This window comes from Ictalurus furcatus, chromosome 29, assembly GCF_023375685.1.
Source record: "Ictalurus furcatus strain D&B chromosome 29, Billie_1.0, whole genome shotgun sequence".
Taxonomy (NCBI): Eukaryota; Metazoa; Chordata; class Actinopteri; order Siluriformes; family Ictaluridae; genus Ictalurus; species Ictalurus furcatus.
In genome coordinates, this window is record NC_071283.1 from 15,005,191 (window position 1) to 15,022,129 (window position 16,939).

The 16,939-nt window shown below is 44.3% G+C and overlaps 1 protein-coding gene across 1 annotated transcript in view; it reads left to right on the top strand.

Moving 5' to 3' along the window:
* The first annotated feature begins 304 nt into the window (after positions 1 to 304).
* The window catches only part of ctnna2 (catenin (cadherin-associated protein), alpha 2), a 293,809-nt gene continuing 277,174 nt past the window's right edge, over positions 305 to 16,939 (top strand). Inside the window, exons 1-2 of the mRNA XM_053619170.1 lie at positions 305 to 616; positions 13,132 to 13,238. Of these exons, the coding sequence (XP_053475145.1) occupies positions 13,137 to 13,238 (102 nt within the window). The 5' untranslated portion in view covers positions 305 to 616; positions 13,132 to 13,136. The remainder of the gene's footprint in view (positions 617 to 13,131; positions 13,239 to 16,939) is intronic.

The following is a 16,939-nucleotide window of genomic DNA, read 5'->3' on the forward strand; positions in this document are numbered from 1 at the left end:
TTATTATCATCATCATCATTATTATTATTATCATCATCATCATTATTATTATTATCATCATCATCATTATTATTATTATTAATTCCCCAGAAAACAACACCAGTTCTCTCTCTCTCTCTCTCTCTCTCTCACTATTTGGCAGGACTGATGTCGCTCCCGGCTCACGCTAGGCTGCGCTCGGTGTGATGCCGCACTACGCATGCGTACCCCCCCCCACACACACACACACACACACACACAATAACCCCCCCCCTCCCTCCCCCCTCACGGCCTTAGTGGTGGATCAGTTTCCCGAGCGTGAACGCGCACCGTGCACGCGCTCTCGGCACCTGCTTTTCTGGAGAAGGGTGTCATTATTTGGCAGGGAGCGGCACCGGAGGCACGAGCAGAGCGTTTCCTCCCTCAGAACCTCAACGAGAAACGGCGTGGATTCGGTTTTTCCAGAGCAGCAGCACCGCAGCCCGCAGGAGGAGGATTTTATTCAGAGTTTCCGGCGCTCGGACATCGGCGTGCTGCTATTCCGAGGAGGAGTGTTTTATTCTGTCTTCTTTATTTCTTTCTCTCCTCTCCTATTTCTAAAGGAATAACCGCGCGCGCGCTCATCTCATCTCGGAAGGTAAAGGATCCTCTAGGAGCTAGGCGTGGGGCGCGTGCTTCTCTCTCTCTCTCTCTCTCTCTCTCTCTCTCTCTCTCTTTATTACTCTGGGTTGGACAATCGGTGTTTCTTGTATTATTATTATTATTATTATTATTATTATTATTATTATGTGCGCGCGCGTACTGTGCACAATGCAAAACAACAACCCCCAAACAAACAAATGGACCATTTTTGGATTTAGTGATGCTCCGTCTTGTGCAAGCTCCATCCCTCCATCTCCATCGCTCTCTCTCTCTCTCTCTCTCTCCATCCCTCTCTCTCTCTCTCTCTCCATCCTCAGTCCCCTGACAAGTTAGCCTGTTAGCATGCATGCTAACCTAAGATAAACATGCATGCATCACACCCGACTGCATTTTCGGATTCAATAATTAAGGGAGAAAAACAAAACAAAACAAAAAAAACCAGGAAGATGTGATGCCGTTATGCATGATGCGGTAATGCGTATCCGGGTTGCACGCGCTGCCTCCGATATCCCGCGCGCCTTTGTCTACTACACATCAATTTGTGTTGATCCTGGAGGTGATGCTGCTGCTGCTGCTGCTGCTGCATGTATAACCCTGTTTCCTGTCCACGGCTACTCACAATTTATCTAGCTTTATCTCGGAAGTTTCTTGGAGGAGTAACAGGACGAGATCTAGTATTAGGATTGAGTTCCTCTGGAAACAAAATAAGCAACAAAGTATTTCATGTTGGAATAATGTGTGTGTGTGTGTGTGTGTGTGTGTGTGTGTCTGTGTGCAATTACCACCCTCTAATATATATATTTTTTACTCCAAATATCTCTCAGTCCTACATGTGTACTACATCCTCGGTGTCCCGTTACAGCAGCTCTCTCCTCCCTCCTTTCCCACACGGGATTTTCACGGCTGTGTGCTGTAGTAACTGGAGCTCGGAGAAGGAATCCGGACGATGTGACACGCCGCAGACCGGATTTAGCAGCTGAAACTTTTTTTTTTTTTTTTTTTTTTTGGACTTGGTTGTGTTACACGGCACCAGAGGATAAACAAGCAGGAGAATGGAGAGATAGAGAGAGCTTGTATTCCTCATTAGCTACACGTGTACAGTTACTAAGAGGAAGGAAGCGAGAAAAACAATTCCGCAGATTCCCTCTTTTTACGCAAATTCCACACTCGATTCTTGTTCACGTTTTGATCTGGAGACGTGACACCGACGGAGCGGACGTGAAACAGAAGTCAACCTCTCGGAATCCTGGACGGATCAGTAGCGCAGATTTCAGATTCCTGTTCGTTTATTTATTTGTAGTTGCCAAGTAACAAGAAAATAAACACTACAATACGTCCTGCTATTGTTCGTTCTGTATACTTGACCGTTGTTGTGTTTATATTTATTTCCACCGCAGCGTGGTTGAATTCTCAAATTCGACAACCAGCTTTATGTTAATGCGCTCATTCTTATCGATACGTTACCGTTTCTATAGCAACACGTCATTCGCAGGGACTCCATGTGGAAAAAAAAAAAAAGTGACGTATTGTTAAAGTAAGGAGATGTTTAATTAACATTTATGGAAGGAGTCTCCGGTTTCAACAGCCAAGCACGTTCTCCGACATCTTCGGGACAGAGGAGTTTGCACTCCGTTGCGGTTTCTCATCGTCCACCTGCATGAGTCTGGGTAGATCTGCAACCGCGTTTTCGTTTTAAAACACTCTCCATCGACACTTTTCAAACGTTTTCCAAAAATCGCTCTGGTGGTCCACCCGAGGCGAATTTTATGATAAATCCAGCGTTTTGTCTGATCGTGTCATACATTAAGTTAAACTAAGTTACTACAGCTTCCATAAAGCAGAACTTTAGGCTTCTAGCTGAGGTGAGAACGTTGAGCCGGAGAACTGTTTTACTGCCTGTACCATTGAGGTGGGAATTGTGGTTCATATCAAGTAGGTCCATCAGCAGGGTTTTTAAAACCTAACAAGATTAGGAACGTTTACTCCGTCACTTTCAGTAGATTTCAACTCTCGTTCATGAAATTGGCGTTGTATTATGGGTTTGGAGAATTGTCCATCATGTAGGTCTAGTAATAATGGTAGTAGGTCTCTGATATGATGCTGGTTGGAGATATTTGATTGGTTGGATTATTCATGTGTAGATTATATGGTAAATCAAATCCCAAACCCCTTCCTTCTCCAGTTTCACATTCTTTAAGCACATTTAGAAGGACGTTTTTAAAAGTTTTTTTGATGGAGAAGAATCTGGGTTCAGCTCCAGATGATTAACAGTCCAGCTAACGCCCCTGGAGAGTACAACATCTTTTATTGTTCTTCTTCATATTATTCTTCTTCTTATTATTAATATTATTAATGAGTTAGTTTAGTTTTATTTCCAGTCTTTAATCAGGTAACGCTTTATGACTGCATGTGATTATCTGGTATCCCTGGTGATAGCAGGCGCCACCGTTAGGAAGAGAGATAGAGATGTTAATGTCTGGAAACGTCCATGCTTTCCCGTGTGATGGGGTGCGGGAGGAGGGACCCAACAGGAATCTTACCTAGGGCGGCAAAATGGCCAGAAACAGCCCTGTCTGTATCTACACTTTAGCTTCAAATACAATCATTAAACATTTAAAATCTGCAATCTAAATTTCCTAAAGATATTCCCTCATCCTTTTGTTTCTAGGTATTCTCACTGTATTGTGATACTGACTGAGGTTACGTTTGACGTACAACCCTGTTACGCACAATATAGACTGAAAGTAGATTATGAATTAAGAAACCCAACAATTTGAAGGAAATGATTGGATTGTCCATAATGTTGTCATGCTTCAAACTCAACCCTGTTACTCGTTTACGACCAAAATCCAGCAAGAAATCCTCGTGCAAATGAACTTGTTGGTGCGCTGATGGATATTTTCTTAGATTTAAATAAAAAAAGTATATTTTTGAGAAGTTCAGAGGGGTAAATGGTGCTGCAGACTGCTGTATCTCGCCCACCCACTTGTCATATGTTTCCTAGCACCAATAAGCCGTTTCTGTGCCAACTGGCCCTGCTGCAGCGTATTACATAGTGACTTTCTTCCCTCTGGAAGTAAGTGTGTGTGTGTGTGTGTGTGCGCTGGTTGTTTAGTCAGTCGGTCCCCGGTCACCATGGTGTCTCCAGGTCAGAGCTCCGCACACTAACACAAACAGCTTGGAATAACTGGCAGAGTCCAGAACTCTGAGCAGGAGAAACAGTGTAATGAGGAGTAAACCACTCTGTGTTGTGCTGAAACAGGAAAATAATCAGCAGTGGAGTTCCTCTAACCACAAACACGCTGTTTTATTCCCCTTCCACACAGTTACATGCTGACAGTTACGGTACAACTTTATTAGCTAAAGAACGACACAACATCGTTTCTCTCCGTTTAAGTCTTTGTTGATCACATATACATTACAGCTCAGTGGAATTCTTTTCTTCGGATACCCCAGCATGCCAGGAGGTCGGGGTCAGAGCGCAGGGTCAGCCATGATACGGCGCCCCTGGAGCAGAGAGGGTTAAGGGCCTTGCTCAAGGGCCCAATTAATAGAAATAATGATTTCTCCAGTCTCAGAATGGTTCAACCCCTTCATGGCAAGCATCTTTAGTACATAGTAGAGCTCCTTATGCTGTTATGACCTGCTGCAAACGAGATGCAGAGCTTCTGCAGCGTTCCTGAGGAATCTTCTCCCGTTCCTCATGAGCAATGGCCTCCAGTTCCGTAATATTCTTGTGTTTGCTGCAACCGCCTTCTTCAAATCCCACATGAGATTTTCTATGGGGTTCAAGTCAGGTGACCGTGATGGCCCTGTAGAATCTTCCAGGACTTCTTCTGCAACCAAGCCTTGCTGGAATTTGAGGTATGTTTGGGATCATTGTCCTGTTGGAATGACGCCCAAGCTTCAGCTTCCTCACAGACGGCATGACGTTTTCTCCTAGGATCTCCTGATACTTCAATGAATCCATCTTGCCTTCCACATGCTGCAGGTTTCCAGTGCCAGAGGATGCAGAGCAGCCGCAGAGCATCACCGAGCCTCCACCATGCTCGACTGTGGACAGAGTGTTCTTTCTTCATTCTTCTTCCTCCAGACGTACCGCTGATCCATCGTGCTGAAAAGTTCCAGTTTTGTTTCATCGCTCCACAGAACAGAATCCCAAAACTTCTGTGGATTATTTATATGATTCTGAGCGACTTTTCTTGTGCTTTTGGGTCAGTAGTGGTGAACGTCTTGGAGTTCTGGCATGGAAACCTTCTGCGTTTAGTACGCTCCTTACTGTGCTCACTGAAACCTCAGTGTCTGTTACACCAAGTCTCGCTGCAGGTCTTCTACAGTCACTCGAGGGTTTTTCACAACCTGCCTTCTCAAGCACACCTGGTGCAGCTAATGAAGCCCTTGATTAGTCGCATCAGGTGTGCTCGAGACAAAACACCTGTTTTGCATATTTGTGATGTTGAGTGACTCTATTAAGGGGTGAATAATTTTGAAACTGGAGAAATCATTATAAGTTGGATTTTCAGTTGAATTTGGGGAACAGTTTAAATTGCTTTTGTTTGATTTGTTCATCGCAAACAGCTGAAAGTCTGTACATTTCGACAATAAACATGATTTGCAATGAATCATTTGAATCATTTTGATTGCAACTGAATATCTATCTATCTATCTATCTATCTATCTATGCATGCTTTTCCAATCTGGATCCTTTCAAACATCTCCAGTGTTTACACCTCTCTCCCTTTCATCCTTTCATTTCTTTCTTTCATTCGTTACTGTTTCTCTCATTATCCATTTCTCTGTTTTTCTTTCTTTCTTTATATGTCTCTCTATATCTCTCTATATCTATCTACTCTACTGTTTCTATCTATCTATCTATCTATCTATTCTACTGTACTGTTTCTTTCTTTCTTTATTTCTATCTATCCATCCATCCATATATCTATCTGTCTATCTACTCTACTGTACTGTTTATTTCTATCTATCTATCTATCTATCTATCTATCTATCTATTCTACTGTACTGTTTCTTTCTTTATTTCTATCGATCTATCCATCCATCCATCCATCCATCTATCCATATATCTATCTATCTACTCTACTCTTTCTTTCTTTCTTTCTTTCCTTCTATCTATCTATCTATCTATCTATCTATCTACTGTACTGTTTCTTTTATTTCTATTGAGCTATCCATGCATCTATCTATCTATCTATCTATCTATCTATCTGTCTGTCTGTCTGTCTTTTTGTCTGCCTTCCTTCATTTTTTGGCATGCTAACCTGAAGACATAAAGATCTGACAGTTCAGACTTTCGGAGTAATGTGGAACTCTGTGTTCAGTTCACTGTTGGAGGACTATGGATGTAAGTCCACTAAGCGTGCTGAGGTGTGAAGTGATGAGGTCAGAGATCAGTAATGCGAATTTCAGTGAAACGTCGTATTACAGCATCAGGAGGGGAATACTAATCACATTCCCAAACAATCCCAGAGACAGAGACAGGGGTGACGGAACAGGAAGGTGTGAGGAAAAGCAGAGTAGAACGTCTACAAATTATACAGGAAGTGCTTTCAAAGATTTCCATCGGCTGCTGAATAAAAAAAGTGACTGGGGGACAGATGGGCAGACAGACAGATGGGCAGACAGACAGATGGGCAGACAGACAGCAGCTGAACAGAACAATGACAGAGAGGGAATAGTGGAGAGAAAGATGGAGAGAGAGATTAAACAATAGGGTGGGTGAGGGGAGAACACTCAGCCCATCAGCTTTCTCCCCTCGGAGTGTGTTTGTGGTTCGGGATACGGGTTAGGGGACGGGGGGATGAAAGAGAGGACACCAGATGACAAAAACAACAGACAGATCCTGGAGAGAGGGAGTAAAAACAGAGGAGGAGCACTGATGTGTGATTGTGCTTTGTGCTGCAGTTTCACACCGAGTCCGCACTAACGGGGATCATGGATCATTTGGAAAATTCTGGTTTAATGTTTCAGCCACATTAGTGCTTTCAGTTTCCCAAAAGCTTCCCAAAATGCCAGAAAGGAGCTCAGTGAGGGTGTGACCCATGACATCATTCCCGCCATTTTCATCTGTTTTGACAATATAAACGGAACAGTGGAGACTGGAGCCGAGCTTCTCCTCTCTAACACCACTGTACCGTCTCCACAGCTCTGTTGTTATATATTTTTTCTTTTGGAGGACCTCCATCACACTTATTACCCCGTTGTCAGGGCAACACACGTGATCATGTGTTGGAATTCACACTGCCGATATAATTAGAAAAAGAAACAGCTATGTTTAATAAGGCGGAAACCATGCATGAAAATCCCACCTCACGTTTCTACATTCCCGCCTTACCTTTCCACATTCCTGCCTCACCTTTCCACATTCCTGCCTCACCTTTCCACATTCCCGCCTCACGTTTCCACATTCCGCCTCACGTTTCCACATTCCCGCCTCACGTTTCCACATTCCCACCTCACCTTTCCACATTCCCACCTCACGTTTCTACATTCTGCCTCACGTTTCCACATTCCCGCCTCACCTTTCCACATTCCGCCTCACGTTTCTACATTCCGCCTCATGTTTCCACATTCCCGCCTCACCTTTCCACATTCCCACCTCACCTTTCCACATTCCCGCCTCACGTTTCTACATTCCGCCTCACGTTTCCACATTCCTGCCTCACGTTTCCACATTCCGCCTCACGTTTCTACATTCCGCCTCACGTTTTCACATTCCCGCCTCACCTTTCCACATTCCGCCTCACGTTTCTACATTCCGCCTCACGTTTCCACATTCCCGCCTCAGTTTTCCACATTCCGCCTCACGTTTCTACATTCCGCCTCACGTTTCCACATTCCCGCCTCACGTTTCTACATTCCGCCTCACGTTTCCACATACCTGCCTCACGTTTCCACATTCCGCCTCACGTTTCTACATTCCGCCTCACGTTTCCACATTCCCGCCTCACCTTTCCACATTCCGCCTCACGTTTCTACATTCCGCCTCACGTTTCCACATTCCCGCCTCACCTTTCCACATTCCGCCTCACGTTTCTACATTCTCCCTCACTATTTCACATTCCCGCCTCACCTGTCCACATTCCGCCTCACGTTTCTACATTACGTCTCACGTTTCCACATTCCCACCTCACCGGTCCACATTCCGCCTCACGTTTCTACATTACGTCTCACGTTTCCACATTCCCACCTCACCTTTCCACATTCACGCCTCACTTTTCCACATTCCGCATCACCTTTCCTCATTCCCGCCTCACCTTTGCACATTCCGCATCACCTTTCCACATTCCGCATCACCTTTCCACATTCTTGCCTCACCTTTCCACATTCCCACCTCACCTTTCCACATTCCCGCCTCACGTTTCTACATTCCGCCTCACGTTTCCACATTCCTGCCTCACGTTTCCACATTCCGCCTCACGTTTCTACATTCCGCCTCACGTTTCCACATTCCCGCCTCACTTTTCCACATTCCGCCTCACGTTTCCACATTCCCGCCTCACGTTTCTACATTCCGCCTCACGTTTCCACATTCCTGCCTCACGTTTCCACATTCCGCCTCACGTTTCTACATTCCGCCTCACGTTTCCGCATTCCCGCCTCACTTTTCCACATTCTGCCTCACGTTTCTACATTCTCCCTCACTATTTCACATTCCCGCCTCACCTGTCCACATTCCGCCTCACGTTTCTACATTCTGCCTCACCTTTCCACATTCACGCCTCACTTTTCCACATTCCGCATCACCTTTCCTCATTCCCGCCTCACCTTTGCACATTCCGCATCACCTTTCCACATTCTTGCCTCACCTTTCCACATTCCCGCGTCACGTTTCTACATTCTGCCTCACGTTTCCACATTCCTGCCTCACCTTTCCACATTCCCGCGTCACGTTTCTACATTCTGCCTCACGTTTCCACATTCCTGCCTCACCTTTCCACATTCCACCTCACGTTTCTACATTCCGCCTCACGTTTCCACATTCCCGCCTCACCTTTCCACATTCCTGCCTCACGTTTCTACATTCCGCCTCACGTTTCTACATTCCGCCTCACGTTTCCACATTCCCGCCTCACTTTTCCACATTCCGCATCACCTTTCCTCATTCCCGCCTCACCTTTGCACATTCCGCATCACCTTTCCACATTCCGCATCACCTTTCCACATTCTTGCCTCACCTTTCCACATTCCCACCTCACCTTTCCACATTCCCGCCTCACGTTTCTACATTCCGCCTCACGTTTCCACATTCCTGCCTCACGTTTCCACATTCCGCCTCACGTTTCTACATTCCGCCTCACGTTTCCACATTCCCGCCTCACTTTTCCACATTCCGCCTCACGTTTCCACATTCCCGCCTCACGTTTCTACATTCCGCCTCACGTTTCCACATTCCTGCCTCACGTTTCCACATTCCGCCTCACGTTTCTACATTCCGCCTCACGTTTCCGCATTCCCGCCTCACTTTTCCACATTCTGCCTCACGTTTCTACATTCTCCCTCACTATTTCACATTCCCGCCTCACCTGTCCACATTCCGCCTCACGTTTCTACATTCTGCCTCACCTTTCCACATTCACGCCTCACTTTTCCACATTCCGCATCACCTTTCCTCATTCCCGCCTCACCTTTGCACATTCCGCATCACCTTTCCACATTCTTGCCTCACCTTTCCACATTCCCGCGTCACGTTTCTACATTCTGCCTCACGTTTCCACATTCCTGCCTCACCTTTCCACATTCCCGCGTCACGTTTCTACATTCTGCCTCACGTTTCCACATTCCTGCCTCACCTTTCCACATTCCACCTCACGTTTCTACATTCCGCCTCACGTTTCCACATTCCCGCCTCACCTTTCCACATTCCTGCCTCACGTTTCTACATTCCGCCTCACGTTTCTACATTCCGCCTCACGTTTCCACATTCCCGCCTCACTTTTCCACATTCCGCCTCACGTTTCTACATTCTCCCTCACTATTTCACATTCCCGCCTCACCTGTCCACATTCCGCCTCACGTTTCTACATTACGTCTCACATTTCCACATTCCCACCTCACCTGTCCACATTCCGCCTCACGTTTCTACATTCTGCCTCACCTTTCCACATTCACGCCTCACTTTTCCACATTCCGCATCACCTTTCCACATTCCGCATCACCTTTCCACATTCTTGCCTCACCTTTCCACATTCCCGCGTCACGTTTCTACATTCTGCCTCACGTTTCCACATTCCTGCCTCACCTTTCCACATTCCCGCGTCACGTTTCTACATTCTGCCTCACGTTTCCACATTCCTGCCTCACCTTTCCACATTCCACCTCACGTTTCTACATTCCGCCTCACGTTTCCACATTCCCGCCTCACCTTTCCACATTCCTGCCTCACGTTTCTACATTCCGCCTCTCCTTTCCACATTCCCGCCTCACCTTTCCACATTCCGCCTCATGTTTCTACATTCTCCCTCACCATTTCACATTCCCGCCTCACCTTTCCACATTCCGCCTCACGTTTCTACATTACGTCTCACGTTTCCACATTCCCACCTCACCTGTCCACATTCCGCCTCATGTTTCCACATTCCCGCCTCACCTTTGCACATTCCCGCCTCACCTTTGCACATTCCCGCCTCACTTTTCCACATTCCCGCCTCATCTTTCAACATTCTACATTTGTACATTCCCGCCTCACGTTTGTACAAATTCATGTCTGAAATGAATCGCTGTTTTCCCCGGTATTTTTATCTGTTGTTGTTTATCTGTATGAGATTCACGTACACTTTATGGTTACTAAGTAACATGACAATGTTTATTTTTTCTTATGAACTTTGAGAGAAAGTAAGTGAACGACTATAGCTGCTATAATGTAAGTGATAATGGGAACGAACTTGATTCGTGGACGTTACAGAACATTTATTGTAACTATAAACAGATAAAAGTACCACTTGTTCTTTAATAAGCATATGTTGTAAGTGTTGGGAGACTGCTGTGGTATAAGAGGAATAAAACACGCAGTTCTTGCTGTTATTCAGGTGGTAACAGTAACTCTGCTTCACCACACCACTCTGTGGTTGATTATTTTCCTTTAACAGCACTATTCATTACTAGAACATTACCTGTTGGTCCCAGTGGGTGGAGCTACAGTATGTCTCGCTGGCTCACAGTCCTCTTTAAAAAAAAAAAAATCCAGTATTTACGAATAAATCCTGGATAATTTTCTCCCGCTGGCTACTGATGACTCATTTTTCCCAGAGAAATAATCGAGTCGGACGTTTCATTGGTTTGAGCCAGCAGTAATTACAGATGAGAATAATTTGATTGTCTGCTGCGTTCGGTTCTTCATTCTGCCGCGATCCCAAACCCGAGAAACCAGCCTGCTGCTGGAGGAGGTTCATACTTTACCGAAAATAACCAATGCAGAGAAATTTCTCCTCGCTCTTTAATGCGCTTAAACTTCAGATGTGTTGTGTGCTGTGGAGTCCGATGAAGATGGAGGGAGAAGTTTAGGAGGTTTAGGAGCAGGAAGAAAAGACTAGAAAGAAGGAACTGTGTTCTAGTGGGTATAGATGAGTCACTTATTACTTTTAGTTATTGTCATTCCACACGCTGCTATAATGAATGAGCTGCAGATGATTTCAGTACAGCATTCAGTTCACACTGAGACGCTGAGACACTGAGACGCTGAGACACTGAGACACCACCGAGATGCTGAGACACTGAGACACCACCAAGATGCTGAGACACTGAGACACCACCGAGATGCTGAGACACTGTGCTACCGAGACACTAAGACACTGTGCCATGGGGATTTACGCTTTTCCAAACTGGATCCTTTCAAACATCTCCAGTGTTTACACCTCTTTCATCCTTTCATTTCTTTCTTTCTTCCATTACTGTTTCTCTCATTATCCATTTCCTCTGTTATTCTTTCTTTCTTTCTTTCTTTCTTTCTTTTTTTCTACATCTCTCTATATCCATCCATCCATCCATCCATCCTACTTTTTCTTTCTTTCTTTAGTTCTGTCTATCTATCTATCTACTCTGCTGTACTCTATCTATCTATCTATCTCTCTACCTACTCTGCGGTACTCTATCTATCTATCTATCTATCTCTCTATCTCTCTATCTATCTATCTACTCTGCGGTACTCTATCTATCTATCTCTCTATCTATCTATCTATCTATCTACTCTGGGGTACTCTATCTATCTATCTATCTATCTATCTCTCTATCTATCTATCTATCTATCTCTCTATCTATCTATCTATCTATCTATCTATCTACTCTGGGGTACTCTATCTATCGCCCTATCTTTCTATCTATCTATCTATCTATCTGTATCTGTATCTATCTATCTATAACTACAGTGCATCTGGAAAGTATTCCCAGCACAAGTATACCACAACAAAATGTGGGAAAGTGAAGCGCTGTGAATCATTTCCGGATGGAAATTATTAGATAGATCTATCTATCTGTCTATCTATCTATCTCTGTCTATCTACTGTACTGTTTCTTTCTTTCTTTCTAGTCAAAATCAGCATGAACTGAACTGTTTCTGTCTTTTTAATGTTCTTTCCTTTCGTTGTCTTTCGTTCTTTCAACTTTTTCATCCTTCTTGCTTTCTTTCTTTCATTTCCATTTTTTTTCCTTCTTACTCAATTTTCTATCTGTATATCTGCGTTTCGTTCTCATCACAGCACCATAGATGCAATTATTGATTATATGAGGAGTTGTGCTGCACTGTGTGTGTGTGTGTGTGTGTGTGTGTGTGTGTGTTCTCCGGAGGCCGTGCGGTATTTTACACTCCGTCGCCTGACTTCATCACTGCATTGTCTGGAGCTGTCACTGATTGTGTTGGAATGTTACAAAGGACTGCTAGTGGGCTGGATGGAATGTTCATTTGTCATGGTGCGCCGTGTGTGTGTGTGTGTGTGTGTGTGTGTGTGTGTGTGTGTGTGTGTGTGTGTAGTGCAAAGACTCAGGGTGTGAGAGAAAAACTGAGCGAGACACAAACGAGTTTATGGTGTGTCCTGTCCCTCTGTGCAATTTATTTTGCTATTGATCATTCTGCATCCAGCACGCACACACACACACACACACACACACACACACACACACACACACACACAAACACAAACTTTTACTTTCCAGTGGTGCTTGTAAGTTTGTGAACCCTTTAGAATTTTCTATATATCCGCATAAATATGACCTGAAACTTCATCAGATTTTCACACAAGTCCAAGTCTGCGAGTGGCAAAAGTATGTGCACCTGCTGGATTAGCAGTTGATTTGAAGGTGAAATTAGAGTCAGGTGTTTTCAATCAATGGGAAGACGATCAGGTGTGAGTGAGTGAACACCCTGTTTTATTTAAAGTTTAGGTGCAGTTATTGCTACACCGGGAACGGGAAGGGGAAGGGGAAGGGGAAGGGGAAGGGGGAGGGGGTTGTTATACACGTTTTCCATCTTACATCTGTTTTTATTATTATTATTATTCACAGCAATCATGACGAGCGCTACGTCCCCCATCCTGCTGAAATGGGACCCTAAGAGTCTGGAGATCCGCACCCTGACTGTGGAGAGGCTGCTGGAGCCGCTGGTCACGCAGGTAAGATTTACATACACTCTGTTATCATGCTGAGAACGGGAAGAAGACGGAGTCTAGACATCAGCGTGGAGAACACAGAGCTTCTCCACGCCGTGTATTCTCGAACCTTCGGACATTAGTTTTGTACTGTAGACCTGACCCTACGCCAGGCGCGTAGGTGTTTTTCAGACGCATATCCGTTCACTGAAAACGATGCTCTGGGGTTCTAGGCTCAGGACGATAGATTCTGACCGTCACGATGGCTGTCGAGTTGGACCATTTAAATGTCTGCGTCGTCTCGTATCTCGTTAATGTGTGTTTCCTTGTTTTGCTTATGCTGTAAATCTCCGGTGCGCCTTAATTTCCTTGTCCTTGTTCGTCATGAACATCTTCTGAATATCAAAATAAGAACGGGATTGTTGCGTGTTGTTTATCGGGGGTGACTTCGCTATTCGAGGATTCAGGAAGTATCTCCGCTGCTGTCCAGCTCAGAGCACGTGCGCACGTAGCTAATGTAAACTTAATTAAAACGTGAGCTTAACGAGCTTAATGATACAGTAGCTAGGTTCGTTTACAATCCCCACTTCGGTTTGACGAGCGTTCCTGTCCTCGTTTACGGGTCATCCATCCAAAAAAAAACAAACGGGCTAAATGCTAATGCTAGCGACTCGCAGCTACAAGTGTTCAGGAGCACGACAGCACGATGGCGTATTGCACACGATCTCACGAGCAAGTGTGAAAGCAATGTCATTTTCACATGGTGTCCCAGCGTCCATGAGGGTTAATCTAATTTCAACTACTCCAACCCCTACTGAAAGGACTAGTGCTCGCTTGGACAAATTCATACCAGTGACAAGCAGGTATTAAATTTGCAGGAGTCTGTTTCTTCTCTTTCTTCCAACACGCTACCGCTCACTCACTTTTAATAGCGAGAGGATTTATTATGTTTTAGTATCTCAAATTATTTTTAGCACATCTTTATTTCGTTATATTGGACGCACAATTACGCTCATTTAAGTTTGACTCTCTGAGACATACGAACCCACCCCATCTACTCACGTAGCATAATTCATGCAATTATTCTCCGTAAATCGCCCACATCGTGTGCTCTTTTTGCGAAATCGCATGCCTGTTAATCGGGAGCGTATTGACTCCGCAGTGTCCTTTGATGCAGTAACTGTTCTGGTTTCTGTAGGTTCACTCGGGACTTGTCAGTTTTTCAGTTTAATGAGTGTCTGCGGGAATGGATTGCTCCTAACCATGTAGCTGCACAAAGTAAACACACTGATAAACAAAGCGAGGGGTCGGCCATCTTCCCGGCTCGACTAAACGACTCTGTTCAGAGCGAATTGATTTTAATGGCTTCGGTTCTGAAGTAATGAGATTGACTTTGTTTCAAGGAGCTCTAAGTGAGGCGTTTTATTATTATTTTTTTCTTTCTCTCTCTCTCTCTCTCTCTCTTTCTCTCCTCCTCCACTCTAATGCCTCAGGCGGTTATCGCTTCATAAACATCTACTCTTAAAATCGTCGGTGGCTTAATGTTCACGTTATTGACCAGCACTCCGGTTTGTCCTAGGAGGAATAGATTCTGAATGTTGAAAACCCCGAAAAACTGCTTTTACGCCACAGCACTGTGGAATTTTAGATCCTGATTGGTCACACGGTGTCGATTCATGTCCTAGAACAGGTTTATATTCGAATATGCATTATCGTTTCTATAGCAACAGCTCATTCAAGAGCGACTTGTACGGTTGACGTTTTCTGTGAGGAGAGCGTTAGGGTTAGGGTTATGGAAGGAGTCTCCAGTGTCAACATTCAGAGGTAACATGACATTTTCGGACACCTTCAGAAAATAAGAAATGACAGATTCTTTACAGACAAGCTGCGTTAGTTATTTATTTATTTATTTATTTATTTATTTGTGTATTTTTTTTATTACCGACTTCATGAGAGAAATAAAAAGAGGCTGGTGAGGGAACGATGGTTTATAAACGCTATAACGTACGTGAGAACTTGTCTCAATGTTCCAAAACATACAATGTAACTATAAAGGGATAAAAAAATACATTATGATAGGAAGTATTAAGGAAAATAATCAACTCTGGTAAGGTAAGAGAAACTCCATGGAGAGTTCTTCTCTCAAATGGTCTGTGAAACCGTGAAAGATAAGTCATTAATCTAAATAACAAGCGTTTATATGGACGCTTCTGAAAGATTTCCTCAGTCTCATAGTCTGTCTTGTGGTCTCTCATGCATGCGCTCCACTCGTACGCTCTCAGAAAAACGGTTCCTCTGAAGGTTCTTTGGATGCTTTGGAATCTCGTCTAATAGGAAAACACCGTTCTAGAGTTATTTGTAGAAATATTCTCCTGAGGAACAAACTGTAAGCATGATATGTGCCATACTTCCAATCCCACCGAGTTTTTATTTCTCATAACGTCTCAACAAACAGGCCAGCTCTCCTGACGACAATTCCCTCAGGTGCCCGGGAGTGTTTGCTAGCTCTGCATTGTTGGGGAAATTTTGACAGCGGGCTTAACATCTGTCGAATCTGCTACAACTCCATCTTTCTTTCTAGTCTCTGTGGACCCACTCCACCACATGCTGCTGTAATTGGGGATTGTTGTGCTCATATCTCTGAACCAGAGCAAGTATACCGTCAGGATTAGCTCAAGCCGTGAAATTAAGAAAGCTTAAGAAACTTTTCTTTTAAACCCTTATTTAGCATCTAGAAGTACTGCGAACACTGTCGTCATACAAAACCATCACCTTCTCAGAAAGCATTCTGGAAAGGTTCCTAGAGCTGGTTGGAAATATTTCTGTATTGTTTCGATCTTTTCAGAGCAGATCGATTGGGTTAAGGTCAGCGTTCTGGCCAGGCAATTTCATTACCAAGAGAGTCAGACTGCCTCCTTCTTCTCCAATTACCTCGTCTACACCTTTGTGGTGTGCTTGGGGTTGTTGGAAGTCAGACATTAATTACTTGCTTAAAAAGAAAAAGAAAAAAGTACGCAAGGTCTCTCCAGACTTTTGAAGGTCTATAATCTAGACTTGAGAAAACGTACAGATAGATCAAATAAAGTGTCGTATACAGAATTACCTTGGCATCGGTTTGGTATAAAGTGGTTTTGGAACTGAATTGTCAGTAAATGACAACCTAAAAATTGTACATTAGTCAGAAAATGAGAGTAATGTTGGATATTTTTTGGTAGGAATTGTGAAAACCAGGGACTCGTGATTGGGAATTAGATATGTTTTTGTTTATAGTTGCCCTAACAACTACGGTCTTAGAAATTTTCGAACCCATAAAGGTTGGGCGAACTCTGAAAGGTTTAAAGTAGATGCCTACACCTGATTTCCCAAATTGAACCCTTTCAGGAAGCTGAGGAACCCTGGGAGAACCCTGGAAGGGTATGAGGAAACTAGGAACCTGTTTTCCCCAATTTTCTAACCAATTTGACCACCTGCCAATTCCCACCCACCAGCCAGCTCAGCCAAGTACCAACCAAGGAGGGTGAAGGCTAACACGTGCTTCCTCTGAGACATTTGAAGCCAGCCCAATGCATTGTTTCAAGCTGCTGCTGTTGCAACATTATAGGACAGCATAACACGCTTGGAGGAAAGCACCATCCGCCCTATTCCCCATACAGTACGGCTATACTATGGAGCCAAAAGCTGGAACCTTACGTATAGCTAGGAATGCTTGAAGGACGCCCCCATTG